The 19,451-nt window shown below is 49.6% G+C and overlaps 5 protein-coding genes across 5 annotated transcripts; 3 read left to right on the plus strand and 2 right to left on the minus strand.

The window, feature by feature from the left end:
- Positions 1-3,347: 3,347 nt before the first annotated feature.
- Positions 3,348-3,800, plus strand: J4E78_009690 (uncharacterized protein; the record flags this gene model as incomplete). Its single annotated transcript, XM_049370278.1, has 2 exons — positions 3,348-3,503; positions 3,612-3,800. 2 exons carry the CDS (start codon positions 3,348-3,350, stop codon positions 3,798-3,800), a joined length of 345 nt encoding a protein of 114 aa, XP_049218025.1.
- Positions 3,801-9,159: 5,359 nt separating this feature from the next.
- Positions 9,160-9,819, plus strand: J4E78_009691 (uncharacterized protein; the record flags this gene model as incomplete). Its single annotated transcript, XM_049370279.1, has 1 exon — positions 9,160-9,819. The coding sequence occupies one exon, from the start codon at positions 9,160-9,162 to the stop codon at positions 9,817-9,819; it is 660 nt and encodes a 219-aa protein (XP_049218026.1).
- A 511-nt stretch (positions 9,820-10,330) lies between these two features.
- J4E78_009692 (uncharacterized protein) lies at positions 10,331-11,665 on the minus strand (the record flags this gene model as incomplete). The annotated part of the gene is made up of 2 exons (XM_049370280.1): positions 10,331-11,511; positions 11,632-11,665. The coding sequence occupies 2 exons, from the start codon at positions 11,663-11,665 to the stop codon at positions 10,331-10,333; spliced, it is 1,215 nt and encodes a 404-aa protein (XP_049218027.1).
- A 540-nt stretch (positions 11,666-12,205) lies between these two features.
- J4E78_009693 (uncharacterized protein) lies at positions 12,206-15,233 on the plus strand (the record flags this gene model as incomplete). Its single annotated transcript, XM_049370281.1, has 2 exons — positions 12,206-12,491; positions 12,541-15,233. The coding sequence occupies 2 exons, from the start codon at positions 12,206-12,208 to the stop codon at positions 15,231-15,233; spliced, it is 2,979 nt and encodes a 992-aa protein (XP_049218028.1).
- A 1,851-nt stretch (positions 15,234-17,084) lies between these two features.
- Positions 17,085-19,425, minus strand: J4E78_009694 (uncharacterized protein; the record flags this gene model as incomplete). Its single annotated transcript, XM_049370282.1, has 5 exons — positions 17,085-18,014; positions 18,075-18,124; positions 18,177-18,478; positions 18,638-19,053; positions 19,105-19,425. The coding sequence occupies 5 exons, from the start codon at positions 19,423-19,425 to the stop codon at positions 17,085-17,087; spliced, it is 2,019 nt and encodes a 672-aa protein (XP_049218029.1).
- Between the last annotated feature and the right edge of the window lie 26 nt (positions 19,426-19,451).

Here is a 19,451-nt window from a genome sequence, read left to right on the forward strand (position 1 = left end):
TTAAGAATTAATTTAAAAAAAAATTTTTATAGCTATTAAAGTATATAAATATTTATTTAGTTAGTAATATATAGTAGTAGTAGAAATAAAAATAAAGAAGTACTTACTAATATAGTAAGTAAAGTAAGTATTAAAGAATAGAAAAATATTCTTAAAAAGCTTTTATATTACGCCTAGTATATATAGTACTATTAAAAGTATCTTAGTACTAACTCTCTATATATAAAGGTCTTAATAAATACTTATAAATAAGTATTATATTAATAGTATATAGTACTAAAGTATTCTTTTAGTAAAAAATTAAAAATATTAAAATATTAGCTAAAAGCTTAGTATACTAAGCTTTATAAAATTTACTATTTAATTATAAGTAGGCTATAAAAGCTCTACACTTTATACTTATTCTTATATATATATACTATTGCTTATAACACAAACTTAATAAATTTAAAATACGTAATACTTTTAACAGCGTTTCTATTGTATAGTACTACTTTTAGGTACAGTACGGGATACGTTATACTTTTGGCTGTACGTACCCTTGAGTGCTCCCAAAAGTACCGTACTACGTTACGCTGGGAACGCTGGCTTTCGATAAAAGGCCCCAACTATGTCGACTTCTGCTCCTGCCTGAAACACATGATTTCCCGATATTCCTTACTCAGGACGACTGAACTCAATCATACGGATTAGACATGTATTCGCAAGATAGAATTAGCGGCACTATCGAGGAGAATATCCCTACAGCCTCACATACAGAGCCTGAGCAAGCAGGTGCACTGAATACCTCCGCGAATGTGTCGATACGTTCTGGCGAGACGACAAGCTTTACAGAGCAGAGAGAGCCACAGCGCATACCAGACAGCAATCTGAACTCGGTCTCGTCGACCACGGTGACACGAGCATCGATCGACATCACGCGCCCCCTCCACAGCTATCATGAACAGATTGGCATTGAGGGACCGACAAACATCATTGAGCCGGGAGAATCCGAGGGTTTCCTCCACGAAGAATCCCCTAAAGCTAGTCCCACACAAGAAGGAGAGCCGGAGACCAAAAGCAATCAAGTATTGTCAGCAGCAACGTGGTGGAGCGAAAGTCTAGCTTTGGGGCTCGCCATAGGTGCATTAATCGCAATTGTGGTCATGATGAAAGAGTACCACAACAAGCAACAGCCTGAGTGGAAATACAAGATCAATCTCAACACGATCATCGCCATCTTATCCACCCTGATGCGGGCATGCTTGGTATTTGTGGCGGAAGAAGGTGAGCTCTGAAGACAGTCGGTGGCCGCTTACTGACGTTGTACAGTCATCAGCCAGTTGAAATGGATGCTATTCCGCCGACCAAGGCCACTCCAACACCTTGCCCATTTTGATACAGCTTCACGTGGTCCTTGGGGCTCAATACTACTTCTCTTCCGGACAAGAAAATTGTACAGGATTTAACCAAGCAGAAATCAAGTCAATGCGCTAACGATTAGCAGAGACTCCGCACTATTAGGCTGCATAGTGATCGTCTTTTCGGTTGGAATTGGCCCCTTCACTCAACAAGCTATCGAAACTGTACCATGCGATCGGCCTCTGAAGACCACAGAAGCGACCGTCCGTATAGCCAGGTACATGCCTGACTACAATGGGGTCAGATTCACCCCGGCACACAGGGAACCGGGCATAAAAACGAAAGTCGCTCTTGTTAGAGGGCTTGCCGACCCGAATGGAGCCTCATCTGAGATCACGCCTGACTGCAGTACCGGAAATTGCGTGTTTCCATCCTACCAAGGTGTCACACATTCCTCAATCGCAATATGCAAAAGATGCGTTGATATAAGCCCTTTGGTAAAGGAAGTGGTGAACATAGACAACAGCTCGTTTGGTGGGGCTGATGGTAACCTGGTTCCCACACCTGTGGAAAACTTTGTCTTACCAGATGGCCACAACATTGGTGGAGGCGCAATTGCGAATCCGCCAAAAAGGATCATGGACGTCTACGGCAACGCTGACGTCTGGAAGAGTCAGGTGGTCTGGCTGAACAGTTCGGCATTCGATACATTTGACGAGTCTTTCGACGATATCTTACGAGCTTCGATAGTTAACGTCAGCGTCCTTGCATTCACAACCAAGAATCCGGTGGATGACTGCGACCCAGGCACAGGAAGGTGCTTGAAACACAGCTTCAACACGTCGAACCTATAGCTAGAAGACCTAGATGCTGTGGCAACAGCATGCTCACTCTATCCTTGTGTTTAGAACTACTATAGCTCTATACGCGACACTATTTTTGTTAAAGACATTATAAGCTCTTATATTAATAATACTTCTCTTTTTAAGAAAACCTAATTATATAAGTATATATAAATTTTAAAAGTTATAAGTTACTTATTATAATAAGTTATTAAGTATACTATAAAATAAAAGTAATAGTTCTAAAGTATAACTTTATATATATAATAATATAAGTTAGAAGTAGAGTATATAAAGTACTTTAGTATTATTATTACTTATATAATATATATATACTATAGTACTTTTTTTTACTTTTATTACTTTTAAAATCTTAATTTAATTATATATTTTTATTAATATTAAATACTACTAGCTTTTACTTACTAATATAGTAAAAGTAACTTACTACTAAGTAGCTATATAGACTAAGTATTATTAATAAATACTTATAAATATAAATATAAACTTATATACTTAATAAAGTATTAAGTTATATAAATTTTACTTTAAGCGCTTATTTAGTATATAATATAATATAACTTATAATAAGTATATACTAATAGTATATAAATTTATACTAAGTAAGTAAATACTTTTTTTATACTAAAATAGCTATAGTAAATATACTACTTATTTATTTAAGTTAGCTAAGTTACTAGCTCTTTTAAGTAAAAACTACTTTTCTTACTTAAAGTAATATTAGTAGTAATATAGAATAGTAAAAGTATACTAATATACTTCTTACCTTTTATAATGTTTAAAGATGTTGTAAAAGAGACGCTAATAGTGCAACTACAAGAAGAGGTGCATCTGTTCCTTCTATAGGTCTACTTCTATACTCCTTGTCTTATTAATGGCCAGGTATACACCTTGGACAACATATCATCGGTACCAAGAGACAGGCATAACTTCACTACCGAGTTTCTAGACCAGGGAAACATAACCTACCCTACGGAATGCGCTTACGAGATCGATGGTGCTTACGCACAGAGCTTCACCGATTTCATGACGAAAACATTGTTCGGAAAGTGTACTGTGCCATCGAGGATCAGTTTCAACGGAGATTCGGACGACTGGAACTCTCTCCAATGCGACCCATGGTATATCAAAAGCCTAGCCAACATGGGAAACGCCACTTTCCAAAGTATCGATCGCAACATGGAGTCGATTGCAGTTACCATCACCAACGCGATGCGCACGCAAGGTAGCGGCCTTAACATGAGCCTTCCCTACGAACCCATACCGATCTTTGCGAAAGGAATCGTGATGCAGACGACAGTATGCATAAAGTTCAATTGGGTGTGGCTGATCTTCCCGATCTCTTTGACAGTCTTGTCGGTCGTTTTGATATGCACTTCATGCGGCAAAATGTACTTCGATACTCAGGAGATCCCAGCGTGGAAATCAAGCGTGTTGCCTTTGCTGCTTACCGGGAATCAAGTCGGGGCTGTGGCTAGTGCGATAGACATCGACAAGACCAAGGCAAACACGAACAATCTCGTTGTCAGTCTCGCGCACTTGGAAAGAGGATGGGAATTCGTTGTCGAGAGCCACGGAGAGAAGAAGAGGAAGTAGCCAGTTGGCAGACTGTTAGTACGCGAAGACGAAGCGTGAGCTTCATCATTTTTATGTGGACCCTTCGCTGAAACGAGACCACAGGTCATTGGGTTGGAGGGATGGTGGACTCGACGAATTCGGAGGCGTTCATAGGGTCGTAATTCGCCAATGGCGGCGGGGATGGTGCTCTCAATATATGGGATGAAACTTGTGCGATCGGTTGCAGTAGTTTCCATAATGACGCGACATCGTTGGAGCATGGAAGCACTGTGTTGTAGTTTGGAGGTTGGAGGTGTAGGTTTGACCAACCCACGCAGCCAGAGCGGAAAGATGGATTGCCAAGGGCGCTAATCCGCGCTGATCTTAGCCCCAGAGCCCCTGGATGCCCAGCCCCGGAGGTACCCGGGCGCGTATCGCCGCGCGGTTTGCGGGCCAGAACGCGAACACCGTCGCCCTCATTTTCATATCCTTCCAGTTTCATCTCCCGCACGTCGAATCGCGTCGCGAGACATGCTATATGCGCGCTGGACGGGACTCTTGAATCAGTCAACGGAAGAGCAGGAACCGGCTTTCGCAAACGTTTGGCCCCAATGTCAATGTCTTCTCATCTGCCACGCCGCGTGGTCAATACCTTATTTACTGGTCAAAAGCTTCTTCGCACAAAGTCATCTCTTTAGCTCATCCCTACTGTACAGATAGTTCAAGTTCAGCCGCGTGTGCGGCGAACATGTCAAGTACTTAACAAAGTTCGATGTCGTCCGTTCACGAACGACCGACTGGGCGTGTTGTCGCTGCGGCTAGCCTAGCTCCTCTGTTGCATGAAAATGTATAACGCGACGTATGGCAGCCCGTCGCTTCCTTCGCCGATATAAACGGGGCGACGGAAGTAATGAGAGTTTTGAGGGTCGAGCGATGCGATCTGGTCCTTCAGAACGCACTGTCGAAAAGAGTACAGGTGGTGGTATCGCATTGGCTCATATGCATCTGTGGGAGTGTCATGGAGGTGAGTTGATATAGCGACCATCATCTTGCACGTTATGGATCCCCCGAAACACCTAGCGGAAGCATGACCACGATCTTGTCATCTCGTTATTTCGTTCCAGCGTTACCTCGGCCACCCGACTAGCATCGTAGCTCCAATGCTCAGATCCCCGCTACCAAACAGCTCGATATCGCCCTACTTTATATTGTCGCCCTTTCCATTCCATGTGTTCACCAGCGTTCGTACAACCAATCCGGCGCCGAAGGCCCGAGATGCTTTCGAAAAGATGAGGGTACTACGCTCAGCGTGTCTTTTGCGCTAGCGCAAGCAGTACCCCTCCAAATAATGGCAGGGCAGAAGATGATCATTGTGTTTACGAAGACATGAATGCATGTCGCCGCTCTCGGCTTGGGGTGGTTATGTGGTATTGATGCTATTTTAAGGTGTTGAATGTCCATATTGCACGACGAGGAAGCGCCGAGCGATTTCAGCTGCAGGAACATCTGACTGGCGGAGACGAGACGGACGCAGACATGATTGGAGACTGTCGTAACCCCTCTTGCTGGATGACGCCAAAAAGTCCGATGTTGTGCCACCGTGCCACACTCGTGCATCGTACCAGCCCCGCTCGCGCAGTGCGTCATTACCTTTATACAACTCCTTCCATCATCATCCCTTACGGAGTTTTTCCCAACTACCTCAGTATGACAGATCTCGTCGCATTGGCAGAAAAAGCGTCCATTCTATTCCAGTTCTACAAGGTGTCATCGGAGAGTCATTGCCCTACTCACTTCAGTGCTCATTTCAGCAACCTCGTTCTCGCATCAGACCAATGCACTTCTGCAAATTCTGTCAGGCGATACGCCCAGTTTTCTATCGAACGACAACTAATGAAGAGATACCGCACACGGCCTATCGCAGTCACTCCGAGTCGTACCCTGACTTATATGACTCGCAACAAGCAAAGTGTTACATCTGCGCCAGACTGTTCACAAAGCTGTCAGTCATCATATGCGAAGGAAAATATGAGTTTCGTCCCATAACATATTACTTTGCTGCCACAAAGGCGAGAGACGGAGAGGATATCATGAAGAGCGCTGAGCTTCAATTCTATTTCAAGGCTACTATGTCTGGCAATAGTAGGATGATCTTCCTCGATAGCTTGCACTTCACGTGGTTGACTCCGTGTAAGTACGATGTAGAATGCTTATAAAACACAGCTGACCATTTAGACATGCTTGACCAAATGGCCGTGGAAGTACCGCCTCGCTCAAACCTGTCCAGAGCGTTAACATTAGCACGCAAGTGGCTCGTATCGTGCACTGCAAGCCACGCTACCTGCATGGATAATTCCAAGCCAGACTGGTATCCTACACGGCTGCTGGAGATCGAGCCTCGAAAGTTGTCACCCATGCTGATCGAGACTAAGGCCTGCCAACTCAGTGGGGGATATGCGTGCCTCAGTCACTGCTGGGGCTCTTTGCCGATCACTAGGCTGCTTCGTGACAACTACGACTCGTTTCGTAAGGGCATCGATCCAGCCCTTCTACCAAAAACCTTCCGCGATGCGATCGAATTCTGCAAGGAACTTGGGCTCCGCTACCTTTGGATAGACAGTCTATGCATCATTCAGGATTCGCTCGACGATTGGCGAGAGGAATCAAACATGATGTGCCAAGTCTACCGCAACTCCACGCTGTGTCTTTCTGCAGCTGGTGCTGCAGATGCTAGCAAAGGACTTTACTTTGACAGGAAGATCGAAGGAAATTACCCATTCCCGCAGTGCCCGGCTTTTTTAAGCAATAGATGCAAGCGAGATACCCAGAATTTACCCTATCGAGATTGGTATCTTGTGCCTGGAGACTTCTACACAAACCTGTGTGCTAAGACATATACCTTCGACCGCGCTTGGATCTTCCAAGAACGTTTTCTTGCTACCCGCGTACTGCATTTTGGAAGAAGGGAGATATTCTGGGAATGCTGTACAGCAAATTACTGCGAAACATTCCCAGAAGGCGTCCCACAAGACGTAATAGGCAAAACGGATATCTTGCCTAAAGCGACATACGAGAAGATACGCACTTCCTCCTACACTCAGGCCATTATTCATCCTCGCATCTTCGACATCTCCAGTCGACCGGTTGCAGCACAAATGCAGATGACTTGGGAAGCACTCATCACCGAGTATACACGGTGTGATCTATCCAATCTAGGCGATAAGCTCATAGCCCTTTCGGGGATGGCACAAAGTGTATGGCTAGACTGGAGGAGTAAGCTAAATGGAAACGTCCAATATCTAGCTGGAGTTTGGAACATACATCTGCCGCATGCGTTGCTCTGGGCTTGTACGCGTTGCGGCCCGCGTCCTGCGGCATATATCGCACCGACATGGTCGTGGGCCTCCACAGACGGGCAAATTGACTTCCAGCTGCATCACTGGAAGCACGCGTACGAATTCACATCGACTATTCTGGATGTACAAATCTCATACGTCAAGTCATGTTGGGGCCAGGTTAAGGATGGGCACATTTGGGTGAAAGGGCCCATACGGAAGATAAATTGGCTGGTGCGCAAGGGTTACTGGATTTACGCAACACATGATGAGGAGCACCCTCTACCGACTGAAGACACACCCAGCAAATACGGCATCGAGATAGTACCCGACGAAGATTATGACGTGTGTACTCAGGGTTGGGGCGAGTTACATGCACTTCTCGTTATGCGCTTTCTGGATCCAGACGTGCAGAGTCAATGTGTTCTTGTTCTGAACCCCGTGAATGATCAGTTTAACACATTCCATCGCGTTGGTATTATGTCACAGATGTCGGGTGTACAGGTAGCAGATTGGTTTGATGGCGTGGCCCAGCAAGCCATCAAGATAATTTAAGATCGATCCTCTGATACTGCGCAAGCACCAGCGTGACTATGAGCGTTGAATCAGCCTCCTGCAACGCGACTCCATCTGGTATTGCCTACCTCGTGCCAGCTTCAATATATCCTATTTTTTAGCTTCAATCTTCCAAGTATTGGAAGCTATTTCCAACACTGTTTGAGTGATTTTGAGTGTCTGGGCAGCCTTCTCTTCAGTACCGGCTTCGCGCAAAGCTATCACGCAGTCATGCAGCTCTTCGAGGCTTGTCGCGGTTGTTCTTTTCTCCTTGGATTTGAGAGCACTCTTGATATTCTCCGCATCTCCTCTTAATTCCTTGATGACATGTTCGATCTGTGGTGCCAGATCAGACCCGTCTTGGTATCGCTCTTTGCACTGGGCAAGCAGTTGGATGATATCCTGGGATAACGAAACCATATGAGGGATCTGCCACTTATTGGGTATAATGGGTATTGTTCGGCTCTTTGGAATTTCGCTCGAGCGCTTGGGTGTGTATCTTTGTCGATGGGTAACGATCGTGGGAAGAGGATTTGGGAATACCTTCATTTCGGCCACGAATACTCCCTCTTGTACGAAGAAACAGTCACAGCGGGTATGATTCACACTGAGCGCAGTCACATACAGTGTTGTGACTGTGTAGTGGCTGCGTGGTGTTGACTCTTCGCCATGTTAGTCACATTTGACTCTTCACCGCACAGCCCACTATGTCTTTCATCCCATCTTTCACCAGATGGAAGGAAGTTGAAGAAGACGGGAGGAGGTTGAGATAATACTGTAGTATCACGTAAGATGGTTTTGGTGACATGTATCGGGTGTATAGCATTTTAAATAGGGCAGTGTCTGATAGTACTTTGGAAATGGCTGGACAGGTTTTGGGGTAGATACGGTATGTATGTCACTCAAACATCGACCAGTATCAGAATGGACATTGGAATAGCTCTATATGTCTTCAAAGCATAGGCACAAGAGGTAGTTACAGGACATATATCCCCTGAAATCGAACAGTGCGAGGCGGCTACATCGACCTCTGTCACGACGGAAGGAAGCACCTCACCGAACCCAGGAGGTAATTAAGCTTTTTCACAGCCTCGTAACAAGCTTCCAGAAACCCATGTGGCCATATAATCAGCCAATGAAATCACTCCACACCGCCACAACCTACTCGAAGTCCTACACGCTACCTCATTCCCTCTCGAAGATGCTTCACACCACACGACGTATCCTCCAAAGCACTTCATGATTTGCAAGGCAATGAAAGAGACTGGAATACGCTAGGATTATTTCTGGACTAGTGTTCGCTACACCCAGCTTCACTTCTGAAGTTCGACCAAGCCGCGAGTAGTCTGCACCTACTCTTTCTCCCACATTACCTCCATCTCTACACCACCATAGTCACACAAATTCAACGGCGCTATGGCAGACAAGTCGCAAGTACCTCCGGTCTCTCCTGTATATGGGTAAGTAATCTGCGTATCGCAACTGGAGCTATCGCAGTCACTGACCCAATGGGTAGAGCTGCGGCCCAAGGCGAGATCGTCACCATCTTCATCGGTCCCGAGAAGAAGCGCTATAACATCCACAAGGACATCATCTGCCACCACTCCGAGTACTTCCGAACCGCCTTCAATGGCCGCTGGAAGGAGTCGGACGAGGGCGTAACACTGGAAGACGTCGAAGTCGACGTGTTCAACGTCTTCGCCCATTGGCTCTACGCGCAGGAGATACCGTCAGACTGGGAGTCACTCTACGACATCGCAGCACCAGGTCATACTCTCGAAAACTCAGTTTGGAACGAGTGGTCTATTGGGGAGCTTCTCTTAAGGGCTTCCGTCTTCGGTGATCGAGTTCTTACGCCGGTGTTCCATCGTCTGGCGCACAACACATTCGTCGACAGATATGTCCCGAATCCTGGCGGGACCTGCTCCGTGAATTACGCAACTGTTATCTGGATCTACGATAATTTGCCGAAAGGTCACATGGCCATGAGATTGGCAGTCGAGCTGCAATGCATTGTATGGGATACGAAGGACGATGGCAAGAGGGAAGCGCTGCTATGGTCAAAGTTACCGCATGAATTCCTTCTAGCTGTTATGTTCAGGAACAATGCACTGAAGGAACAAAAGTGCTCAGATGTGGGGGTGAAGGCGTGCGCTAGGGAACCCTAACCCGCAAACAAAAGACACAGAAGTGATGGGCGCGAAGAGAAGCCGAGGTATTGTCGCAGTTGGAAACAGGACCCGCAAAGGCAGTCCTAGGGCGATCCGGGTGGGAACAGAATAGGACTGAATGTGATGTGCTGTTTGGCCTCAATGTAGAAAGAGCGATCAGATGGACTGACCTCACGTCCCACCTCACTTAGATTGGTCGCACCTTCCCGTATCAAAACACCCAGACATTCACAATCGCAAAGGAAAAAAAAAGCTCCATTCGATACTAGGGTATAAGATGAAGAAGCCAAAATACCACAAACCCATCCACTCCATCCAGCCCTACCTAGACTAACGCCATCCTCGCATCATCCTAGAGTCACCAGTACCAGTAACTGTATTCCTCACTGCCCTATTAATCCGAATATCGTGACACAGCCCACCCACCAATCCTAACCCCATCAACGCCAATGTTGGTATCTCGGTTATCATAACTTTGTACTCGTGCGCCTGCTTCATTGGGACTGACTCAGGTCTGAGCGTTCGGTGTCGGTTTATCTTCGTGCTCCTCGACGATTGGGCTCGCCGGCGCCTCGTCCTCGTCGCTCGCCTCCCTCGCGTCTTTCCACTCTGAGCTCTTCCGGCTGATGCGGGCGGGACCCATGGGGTTTTCGCGGGGGCTGGCGAGCGGGCTGGTGGGCGTGGCGCGCATGCTGCTGATACTATCAGTGCGGCCGTGGCCCAGGAGCCCGCTGCGCACACTGAGTCCGTCGGCTTGCTTGGTCGCGTAGTAGCTGTTGCGCTCGCTGGGCAGGACTGGGGCTGTGACGCCAGACGCAGAGTAGACGCTCGCGCGCTCGGCATTTACGAAGGCGCTGACGTTGCTTGGCCTGCCGGAGGGCGAGTATATGGCGTCGGGGTTCGCGGATAGTACGCTGAGGGGCAGCGATTCGCGACTGCCGCCGTAATGCGACGACGGGGCTAGTGCGCGCATCGAGGCATTGGTGTCTACGGAGTTGCGACGGCGGCGCTTCGAGGAGGAGGCGAGTGTGAGGATGGACGCGTTATCGGTGAGGATGTTGTTCGCGGTGGCGCCCTGATATGAGTTGGGCTGCTGCTGCTGCGGCTGCTGGGGCGCCAGATGCGGCGGTATGGCTGACGGCGGCGGGGAGGTGGGGAACTGATGCGAAAAGTGCACGGGCGTAGTGCTTGTGGTTGTCGCATTGTTCTGGGGTTGCGCCTGGCCAAGGTTGAGGATATTTGAGGGCGCGGTCGATTGTATGGTGGTCAGGGTGGTGGTGAGGGAGTGCTCGGAGCCATGTGGGGACGAGAACGTGCTGCCGCCATTGACAAAGTTGCTGCCGCCTGTCTCTGCCTTTGACCTTGACGAGTGTACTGTCTCGGGGACTGTGGCTACCGTGGGTGCTGTCGACTTGTTGCTCTTCTCTATCGCCTGTCGCTGTCCGGCTGCGGGCTCCTCTATGGACGTGTAGCTGTCGTGCGATCGTAATGTGGCCGGGGTCGTGACGGACGAGTTGTCGGCGGGCGGTACGTTGGTGTTGATGTAGCCAGACTCAGGATAGGGGTTGTTCTTTGGGGCGCCTTTCTTGACGGTGTTGCCCTTCTTGCCTGGGGCGTCGGAGGATGAGGGCTTGAGATTGGCCAAGCGCTTCATCCAACCCGCAAAGGGTCGCTTGCGCGCATGTCGGTCTTTGTATCGCGTTAGCATCGTGAGCATGATTTGGTGAGGGGAAAGTGGGCGTGGCGTAGGGAGGATATAATTTGGGTAGTTGTCTGAGACAATGGCTGTGCAAGACTAGTTCACCGTACCATGGGGTCTCGACGCAGCTTCGGCCGTAGCCATTATGCCGGCTGCCAAATATAGAGTGCCGGTGGTGAGTGAAGGAGGTCGTTGGGCTAGTTAGGCGCGGGATGCCACGTTTAGTCTGACGATCCCACGTCGAATCTACTGGAGTAATGGGGACGCGGCTGTCGGTAGCGCGGTGTGCGTCGTGAAAGCCAGCGCAGGCGGTCGGGCGCGATTATCGAATGGCGAGACAGCAAGTCGTATCGCTGCTATCAGTAATCCGAGGCGATTGAGGCAGTATGAGTTACGCGGTTGGGGCCGGGAGGTTGCGCTGATGGGGAAAGAGCGAGGAGCTGCTGGTCGCTCCTGCTCATATCTCCGGCTGGACCCTGACCCTTTTCCCCAGCGCACCTGCCGCCCGCCGCGCTAAGCCGCCATGTTCCCTTCACGACACACGATTGCGTATGTTCTGTAGATCTCCATGTTATCGCCCACCCAAACTCAACACTGATCACGGCGCGACCCCTTAACATGATCGAACACGGGTCATCAAACAACGAGGGCTGAGGGGGCGCCCGCCAAACTTATCACTACGTCATGACCCGAAACACGTCCATTGGCGCCAAACATACTATCCCCAATGCTCCCACGCGAACTATACTGCCCCTGCCCGCCGAGGTGATCGCCCAAATCAAGTCGTCGACGGCAATTGTCTCGCTTACGGGAGTTGTGCTTGAGCTCTTGAAGAATTCCCTGGATGCGAAAGCGACCAAGGTAGAAGCCGCGATTGACTTCGCGCGCGGCGGATGCTCGGTCGAAGATGACGGTCTCGGCGTATCTCCCCTCGAATTTCGCGAAGAAGGAGGCCTGGGCAAGCTCTACTGTATGTGTACACGCCGGAAGCCATATAGATAGAAAATTGACGGCGACAGGCACGTCCAAGTACCATGCGACCGACCCTCTCCTTGGCCGCAATGGCACCTTCCTCGCGTCACTCGCTGCTATGTCACTCCTGACCATCTCCTCACACCACTACCAACACCGTTCACACAACGCGATAACGTTCCACCAATCTAAGGCCGTGGAAAGGCAACTTCCGGCGTCGGCGTATCACGAGATATCAGGCAGGCATGGCACCCGCGTCACCGTGCGGAACTTGTTCGGCAATATGCCCGTGCGCGTGAAGCAACGGTCGATAATCTCTCACCAAAGAGCCGAACACGACAGACTCTGGGATGGGTTGAAGAAGGACGTGACGAGTCTGTTACTTGGTTGGCAGCGTTCGGTAGCCATAAGGATAAGGGATGGGGACAACAGGGTGGTGCTCAATCTCAGCATATCCGGCGTGGAAGCAGCCACAAAGAGAAAAGAAAGTGAGATTGCGAAGCCACGATCGGCACAGCTCTCATCACTCCTCAACGTATTGACCCAGGCCAACTACATCACCGTCGATGAGTGGGCGTCGTGGGTACCAGCGTCGGCTTCCACATCTGCCATCTCGATCAAAGGCGCTATATCACTAACTCCAGCACCCAGCAGGCATGTTCAGTTCATCTCGCTGGGCATACGACCGCTTTCTGCGGAGGCCGGCCACAACGAACTTTTCGATGCAGTCAATCGCCTCTTCGCATTGTCCAGCTTCGGTACTATCGAGGAAGATGCCGACGTTGATGAGCAGGAGAAATTTCGACGGCAGACAGACAAGCGCTTCAAGCAGGATGGCTATACAAACAGACAGCTCAAAGCACGCAAAGACGTCGACAGATATCCCATGTTCCACCTTCGCATCTCGTTGAGGGAGGCTCGCAAGAGAAGCGTGTCCGAAGATCAGTTCATCGGAGATGAAGCGAACCTACAGAACGTGATGGAGGTCCTGGATGCGATGGTAACTCAATGGTTGTCGGTCCATCACTTTAGACCCCGGCATCCTCGTAAGAAGCGCGAACGGCCTGGTACTGCTTCCAGCGCTGCTGAGGACGCTGCTGTCAACACGCCATTCACGGACAGCCCCACAACGAACATGGCTTTCCGAGAACACGATACGAGAGTGCGCTCGGCAACACCAAAGCAAAGCTCAACTCCGTCACAATCTCTCAAGAGGAAACGTCCAGAAAAGATATCGTCACGCGAGTTGGTCGACAAGTCTCGCTCCGGGGCTTTTGCAGAGTGGTCACGCATCAAGAGTGGAAAGCCCGAATTCTTCAGCAGCACTCTGAACGTGCCGAAGTCCAAGGCTGCATTCGATACTTCACATGGCGCAAAGTCCGAAGCTTTCGCCCACTTCGAAGTAGCGCCACTAGCTCAAGGTGCTCTGAGCGGACAAGTACAGCGCGACGACGTAGCGCCGCCTACACAGAGCCTGGAAACCGATGACAAGGAGAACGACGATACCATCTTGTGGACTGATCCAACGACTAAGAAGACGCATCTCCTAAACGCTAGAACAGGCTGCGTGGTCCCAGACGCTCGCACGCGACCAAGTACCGACTCAGCTATACTCTCGAATTCGATATCCCAGAACACATCGAGTAGGTCCATGCGATTACCGACACGGGCTGCGACGGCTGTGGCTGGCAAGACACCCTGGCTTGATGATGTACTCCACACGTGGGAGAACCCAGTCTTCAAGACGAGCGAGAAGCGTATACAACAAGCTGTGTTGCACGCAGATGAGGCTGACCACGGACACCATCATTCCAGACATGGCCGTTCTCGCATCGATATCGACAAGGCTTTTAACCAGACTTCCACGGGTGGCTCCAGCAGATTGTCGAGAGAAGAATTGCAAAATGCCCAAGTCATTGCGCAGGTCGACAAGAAGTTTATCTTAGTAAAGATGCGAGATTCAACACGGGTAGAAGATGCGCGCGCGGGACTCCTTGTACTAATCGATCAGCATGCAGCAGATGAGCGTGTGCAGGTTGAGTCGTTACTCAGCCAGCTTTGCAGCCCGCTTCAAGGTGAAGAAGGGTATCGGTCAAAGCTCGGCCATCAGGCGCAGGTTGCCTCCGTCATTCTGGATAAGCCAACGCAATTCGCGATCTCGCCGCAGGAACGAAGACATTTCACAACGCATGCTGCGCGTTTCGCAGCGTGGGGTATTCTCTACGACATCGTCCCGACCGCAATATCTGCATCTCTTTCCAGCACTACCGACAAAGAGAAGTATGTCTTGTCCGTCACAGCTCTTCCAACTGGCGTATCCGAACGATGTAAAGCCGACCCCAAAGTCTTGATCTCTTTCCTCCGCTCGACAGTCTGGAAGTACGCCGAAGATCCACATCTCCCTCCTCTACCCACACCATCTAGTTCTTCATTGAACGACCCCGCAGATTGGGTCAAACGTCTAGCCACCTGCCCACCTGGCCTCATCGATCTCATCAACTCTCGCGCATGTCGTTCCGCTATCATGTTCAACGATGAGCTTAGTATCGATGACTGTAACGCGCTGGTAAGGAACCTAGCGGGTTGTGTGTTTCCGTTCATGTGCGCGCATGGACGGCCGAGTATGGTGCCGCTCGTTGATCTGGGAGGTTTGGGTGAAGGAGCTGGCGGCTTGGGTGGTCGCGATGAGGCGGCGGAGGAGGTGGATTTTGTAGGTGCTTGGAAGAAGTGGAAGAAATGAACGTCAATACACGCCTTTCTCTCGAGGACTGACAAGCTGTACTGAGTCACACGTTCGATGAGTCAAGATACCATACCTCCCATTGTCGCACGAAGCGCAGTTCACGATCGTGCTGCACGCGAATGTACTGACTCACGCACACTGATTGTACAACCAGATATGAGTCCGAATGCGCATACTGAAGAGTCACGGCGAAGTATAAAAGCTCGTTGGAATTGACACGCACTACTCACGACTACTGCAGGGCATCCTTGCTTCTAGTAACTATTTGCCTCGACACTTTCACAAGCGTTACATATCGCCACCGCGTTAGCCATGTCAAGCGCAAAAGAACAAGCACGGGTACAAGAAAAAGTTGCAGAGGATGCCGGACTCTGTCAAAAGCTGGATGACTTGAAGAGAGTGCTTGGAGCCCGAAATTTCCATACGGAGAAAGTCGTCGAGTACAATGCGAAGCAGTTCGCGTCGGTGGTAGAAGGAATCAATCCGTGCCATTGGATGGATATGAATGGGAACTTGCATCCGGTAATTCTGCCTTCCTGCGGAACGCATGACGTCTACTTCTTTACGCCTCTCGATTTCGCCTCTTGGAGGTATGCGCGAAGTCTTACTCCGTTACCGTCATCTCCACCCCATAATACACTTGATATCCTATCGCAACGAGCGACTCACAACTTCCAAAATTCATCTGTACCTATGCAATCAGGTCCTCTCGAAAAAAGAGAAGTATCGTCAACACAAGAACTCTACTCTTGGTTTGACGCGGGGCCGCCGGTCGTCCGCGCTGAGTTGCCGTCGCGCCTGGCCCGCTTTCCGTACTTCCTGGACTCAAATATCAACATGTATATTTTGCCTCGCCTGGTTCGCGATCGATTCGACAGGCGTATCGATATTTTGTTAAAAGTGGACACGAAAGTAAACATTGCATGGAAAAAGAGTTTGGTATTCAAAAACTTCCTGGGCACACTGAACGAGAGGTGGCCAGGCGATTTTCCAGCTGCCAACATCAACAAGGTAGTTTGCTTTGGACTCGGCGAACTGTACGGCACCGAGGAAGAAGATGGTCCAGACAGCCTTAGTCGCGACGACCGTTGTCTGGAAAAATATCTTATCCTTCTCGCCTTTGAACTAGGTCATTGGCTAGAACACAAACTTCACGTGCGTGTGCCAATGATCCTCGAGGATTCAAGATGCGACGAGCAAGATCGTCAGCGCATAAAAAACTACTCAGACGAAACGGTCACGACAATAAGTTTCATGGATAAATGCAAGGCCCTATTTGAAATCGACAAAAATACCCTGGTACTGGTCCCTGGTAAACCTCATTTTGCCATCCGCTCACCCATCGCGGATCTTGCCAAGATCAAGGGAGCCCCCGCTGGCATCTTCTGCGAAACAGTCCCGAGGATTATTACTACTAAAGACGAGGTTACCTTTGGCAAGGACAATATGACTGATCCACCTACCAGGGTTTTGGCGTCTATGGTGGAAGATCACATGGAGGATGTATGTCGAATTCCTCGGTGGGGACTAACGTTCTACATGAAACGTGCTCTACTTGAAACATGACCAGTCGGAACAAACTATCGTTGGTGTTATGATAGCTTCTCCATCGACAAGATCGAAGGACGAGGCAGGGAGTACATTTCAATCTATGATATTTGCATCAACATCTTTACATACCCCAAAGATCGTGAACACCGTTCCTCTCTATTATTCTCGGCAAACTCGACTTGGTGGGAAGCCGCAAACATAAAGCAAACTTGGGTGCCAGACACAGCACAACTTAGCATGAAGTCAATGTCAGGATCACCTATTCTCCCACTCCAAACATCAACCCTTTCACCAACCTCATAGAACCCCCCTCTCAGCCCAAGACTTGATGATCCCCTCGTCACTCTCCTCGTACTCCCTATATTCCATCTCTCCATTCTTCTTTAGGAACGTGTTTCCCTGCACGAACTTCGCCCTCCGCTCCGGCCTCGTCGCCACAACGCTTCTCCACTCCTCATATACACCTTCTACACTGGTCAACGTCTCGTAAAACGGTCGACACGCCCCGACATTCGCTGTGCACCGCCAGATATGTAGGGCACACATCAAGCGACCCAGCGCGGGTTTGCCGTGGGAAATGATCTTGGTACTGTCGATGGTAACGTAGAGGGCGGATGTGTTAGCATTGTGATGGACGGTGAGAACGGCGTCGCCTTCGGTGAGGAGGTGTTTGAAGATAGCGAAGTAACCTTGGCTATGCGCTTGAGTCCACTTCTTGTCATCGGGGTTGTAGTGTTCGAGCGAACGGAGACCTTCGACACCGAGGTGCAGGTACGAAAGGTAGACCAGATTGTCAGCCGTTAGCGCACTATTCTCGTCGTATCCGAAGATCGCGAGAACGTCTTTGTTATCGATGAGGTACGCTGACATGAGTATAGCCCTACACTCTTCAACTGAATTGGCAATGTCCTCGAATATGCTCCAATATGTTTCGTTGGGGCGGTAGCAGGAGGCCACCGTTTGGCCCGTCAAAGGGTCAATCGGCGGGTTAGTGGCGTCAAAGTTGAAGATACCGGGGGCTGTTTCGCTAAGGAGCTTTCCAGTGCCGTGGCCGAGGAGTTCGTGGATAATTGTTGCGACGAAGCGGATGGTATGGAGGTTTTGGCGGTAGAGTTCGCGGTCTGGGGGTTGGAGGTAGATGGATGCGCCGGAAGAGTTGCGATTCGCGCTCATTCGGTTAGCAATGATGATGTTCTTTGAGCCGTGATTCTCGCGGATGTCGTTGTACTGAGCAATTAGAGATGAGTGACTAGATTTTCGAGGTGTGGAGGACAGTTAAGGACTTACGTTGGGGAGATTTGACGCTTCCCAAACATACGGGCAGCAGACTGTTAGCGCTGCGTCATCGGCATTAGCATGCGTTTATGTATGGAGAGGGCCGGCACTCACCATGCACAATAGCACATTGGGGTATGGTAACCACATCCTTCTCGAATAAGCCCTTGCCCTCGTTCTCCGCCGTCGCCCAAGGTAACAATGTACAGAACTTCGCTGCACTAGCCACGAAGATTTCCATCTTCTTTGTTTCTTCTGGGTCTGCGATACACACCACGCCCTCCCACTCCGCTCGTACGCCATGGGGATCGCGATAGGTTTCAACGAAGCCGAGAATGTGTTCGATTGATGGGGATTTGTCTTTGACCCAGATCTCCTGGCCTCGTCGATATTCTCGGAGATCTCCGGTGTTGAAGCTGTACATGTGGCAATCGAGTATGTCCTTCTGATTTTGAGTCTGTACGTACATACTGGCCCTCTGGAGGCTTTAAAATTTCGTTAGTCTCATTGCCAGGCTAGCAGATCTTGATGCTGTCATCGATGGTTGGAAGATAGCAGGATAGAGATAGACCTACTGTGCGGAGATAGTAGAGATCTCGTCCTGATGATCCCCTTTCATGCGTCTGAATCTCGGGCCACCAAGTTGTGTAGCTGTAGTAAGCTTGCCGCTGCCAGTCTGAGTCGAGGCCTGGAGAATGTCGAAGATGGCGTTCCCGTTATGGATCGTCTTTCGCACTCGCGTATTCTCTGGCTCAACGCCTTGTTCCTGCATGAATAGCTGTACTTCCTTGATCTCTGTGCGCATAATGCGGTCGCCCAGGTAGTAGCTCGAAACAGCAGTATCGCTTGGATATCCTGTGTTCTGCGGAGTTACTGCAGTCATACCCTCAACTAAGTTCTCAGCAGCAGATCCTGTCATACCCACGCATCCCACGATTTTCTCCAGAGACTCTTTGCGAAGATCAGGCACAAACTTCTGGCCTCCCTCACCCTACATAGTCAGCACATAATCTTGTCTTCTCTCACAACTGCTGACACTTACATAGAAGTTCCCGAGATTGTACAGGAATAGTCCAGCATAGCTCAAAAAGGCCTTGACTTCATCGCCGGTTACCGCGCATACTTCCTCGAACTGGCTCCACTCGCCCTCGCATGCACGATAGGCCTCTATGATGAAGTTGAAGATGGCTTCGGATTCTAAAGAGGTTTGGCGCAGGATGATGCGTGCTCCTTTCCAGGCTGCTTGCGAGAGATAGTGAGCGTAGAGCTTGTCGCGAGGTGGGAGGCTGTCGAAGAGAGGCTTGATCGCCAGACGGTAGATTGGAGAGGCCTGGTCGGGCACTCGAGCGCGATTGGAAGCCATTGCGGAATGGTATGGTGAGGTCGTGA

This window comes from Alternaria triticimaculans (genome assembly GCF_023758025.1).
Source record: "Alternaria triticimaculans strain BMP 0046 chromosome Unknown scaffold_22, whole genome shotgun sequence".
In the NCBI taxonomy this organism is placed as follows: domain Eukaryota; kingdom Fungi; phylum Ascomycota; class Dothideomycetes; order Pleosporales; family Pleosporaceae; genus Alternaria; species Alternaria triticimaculans.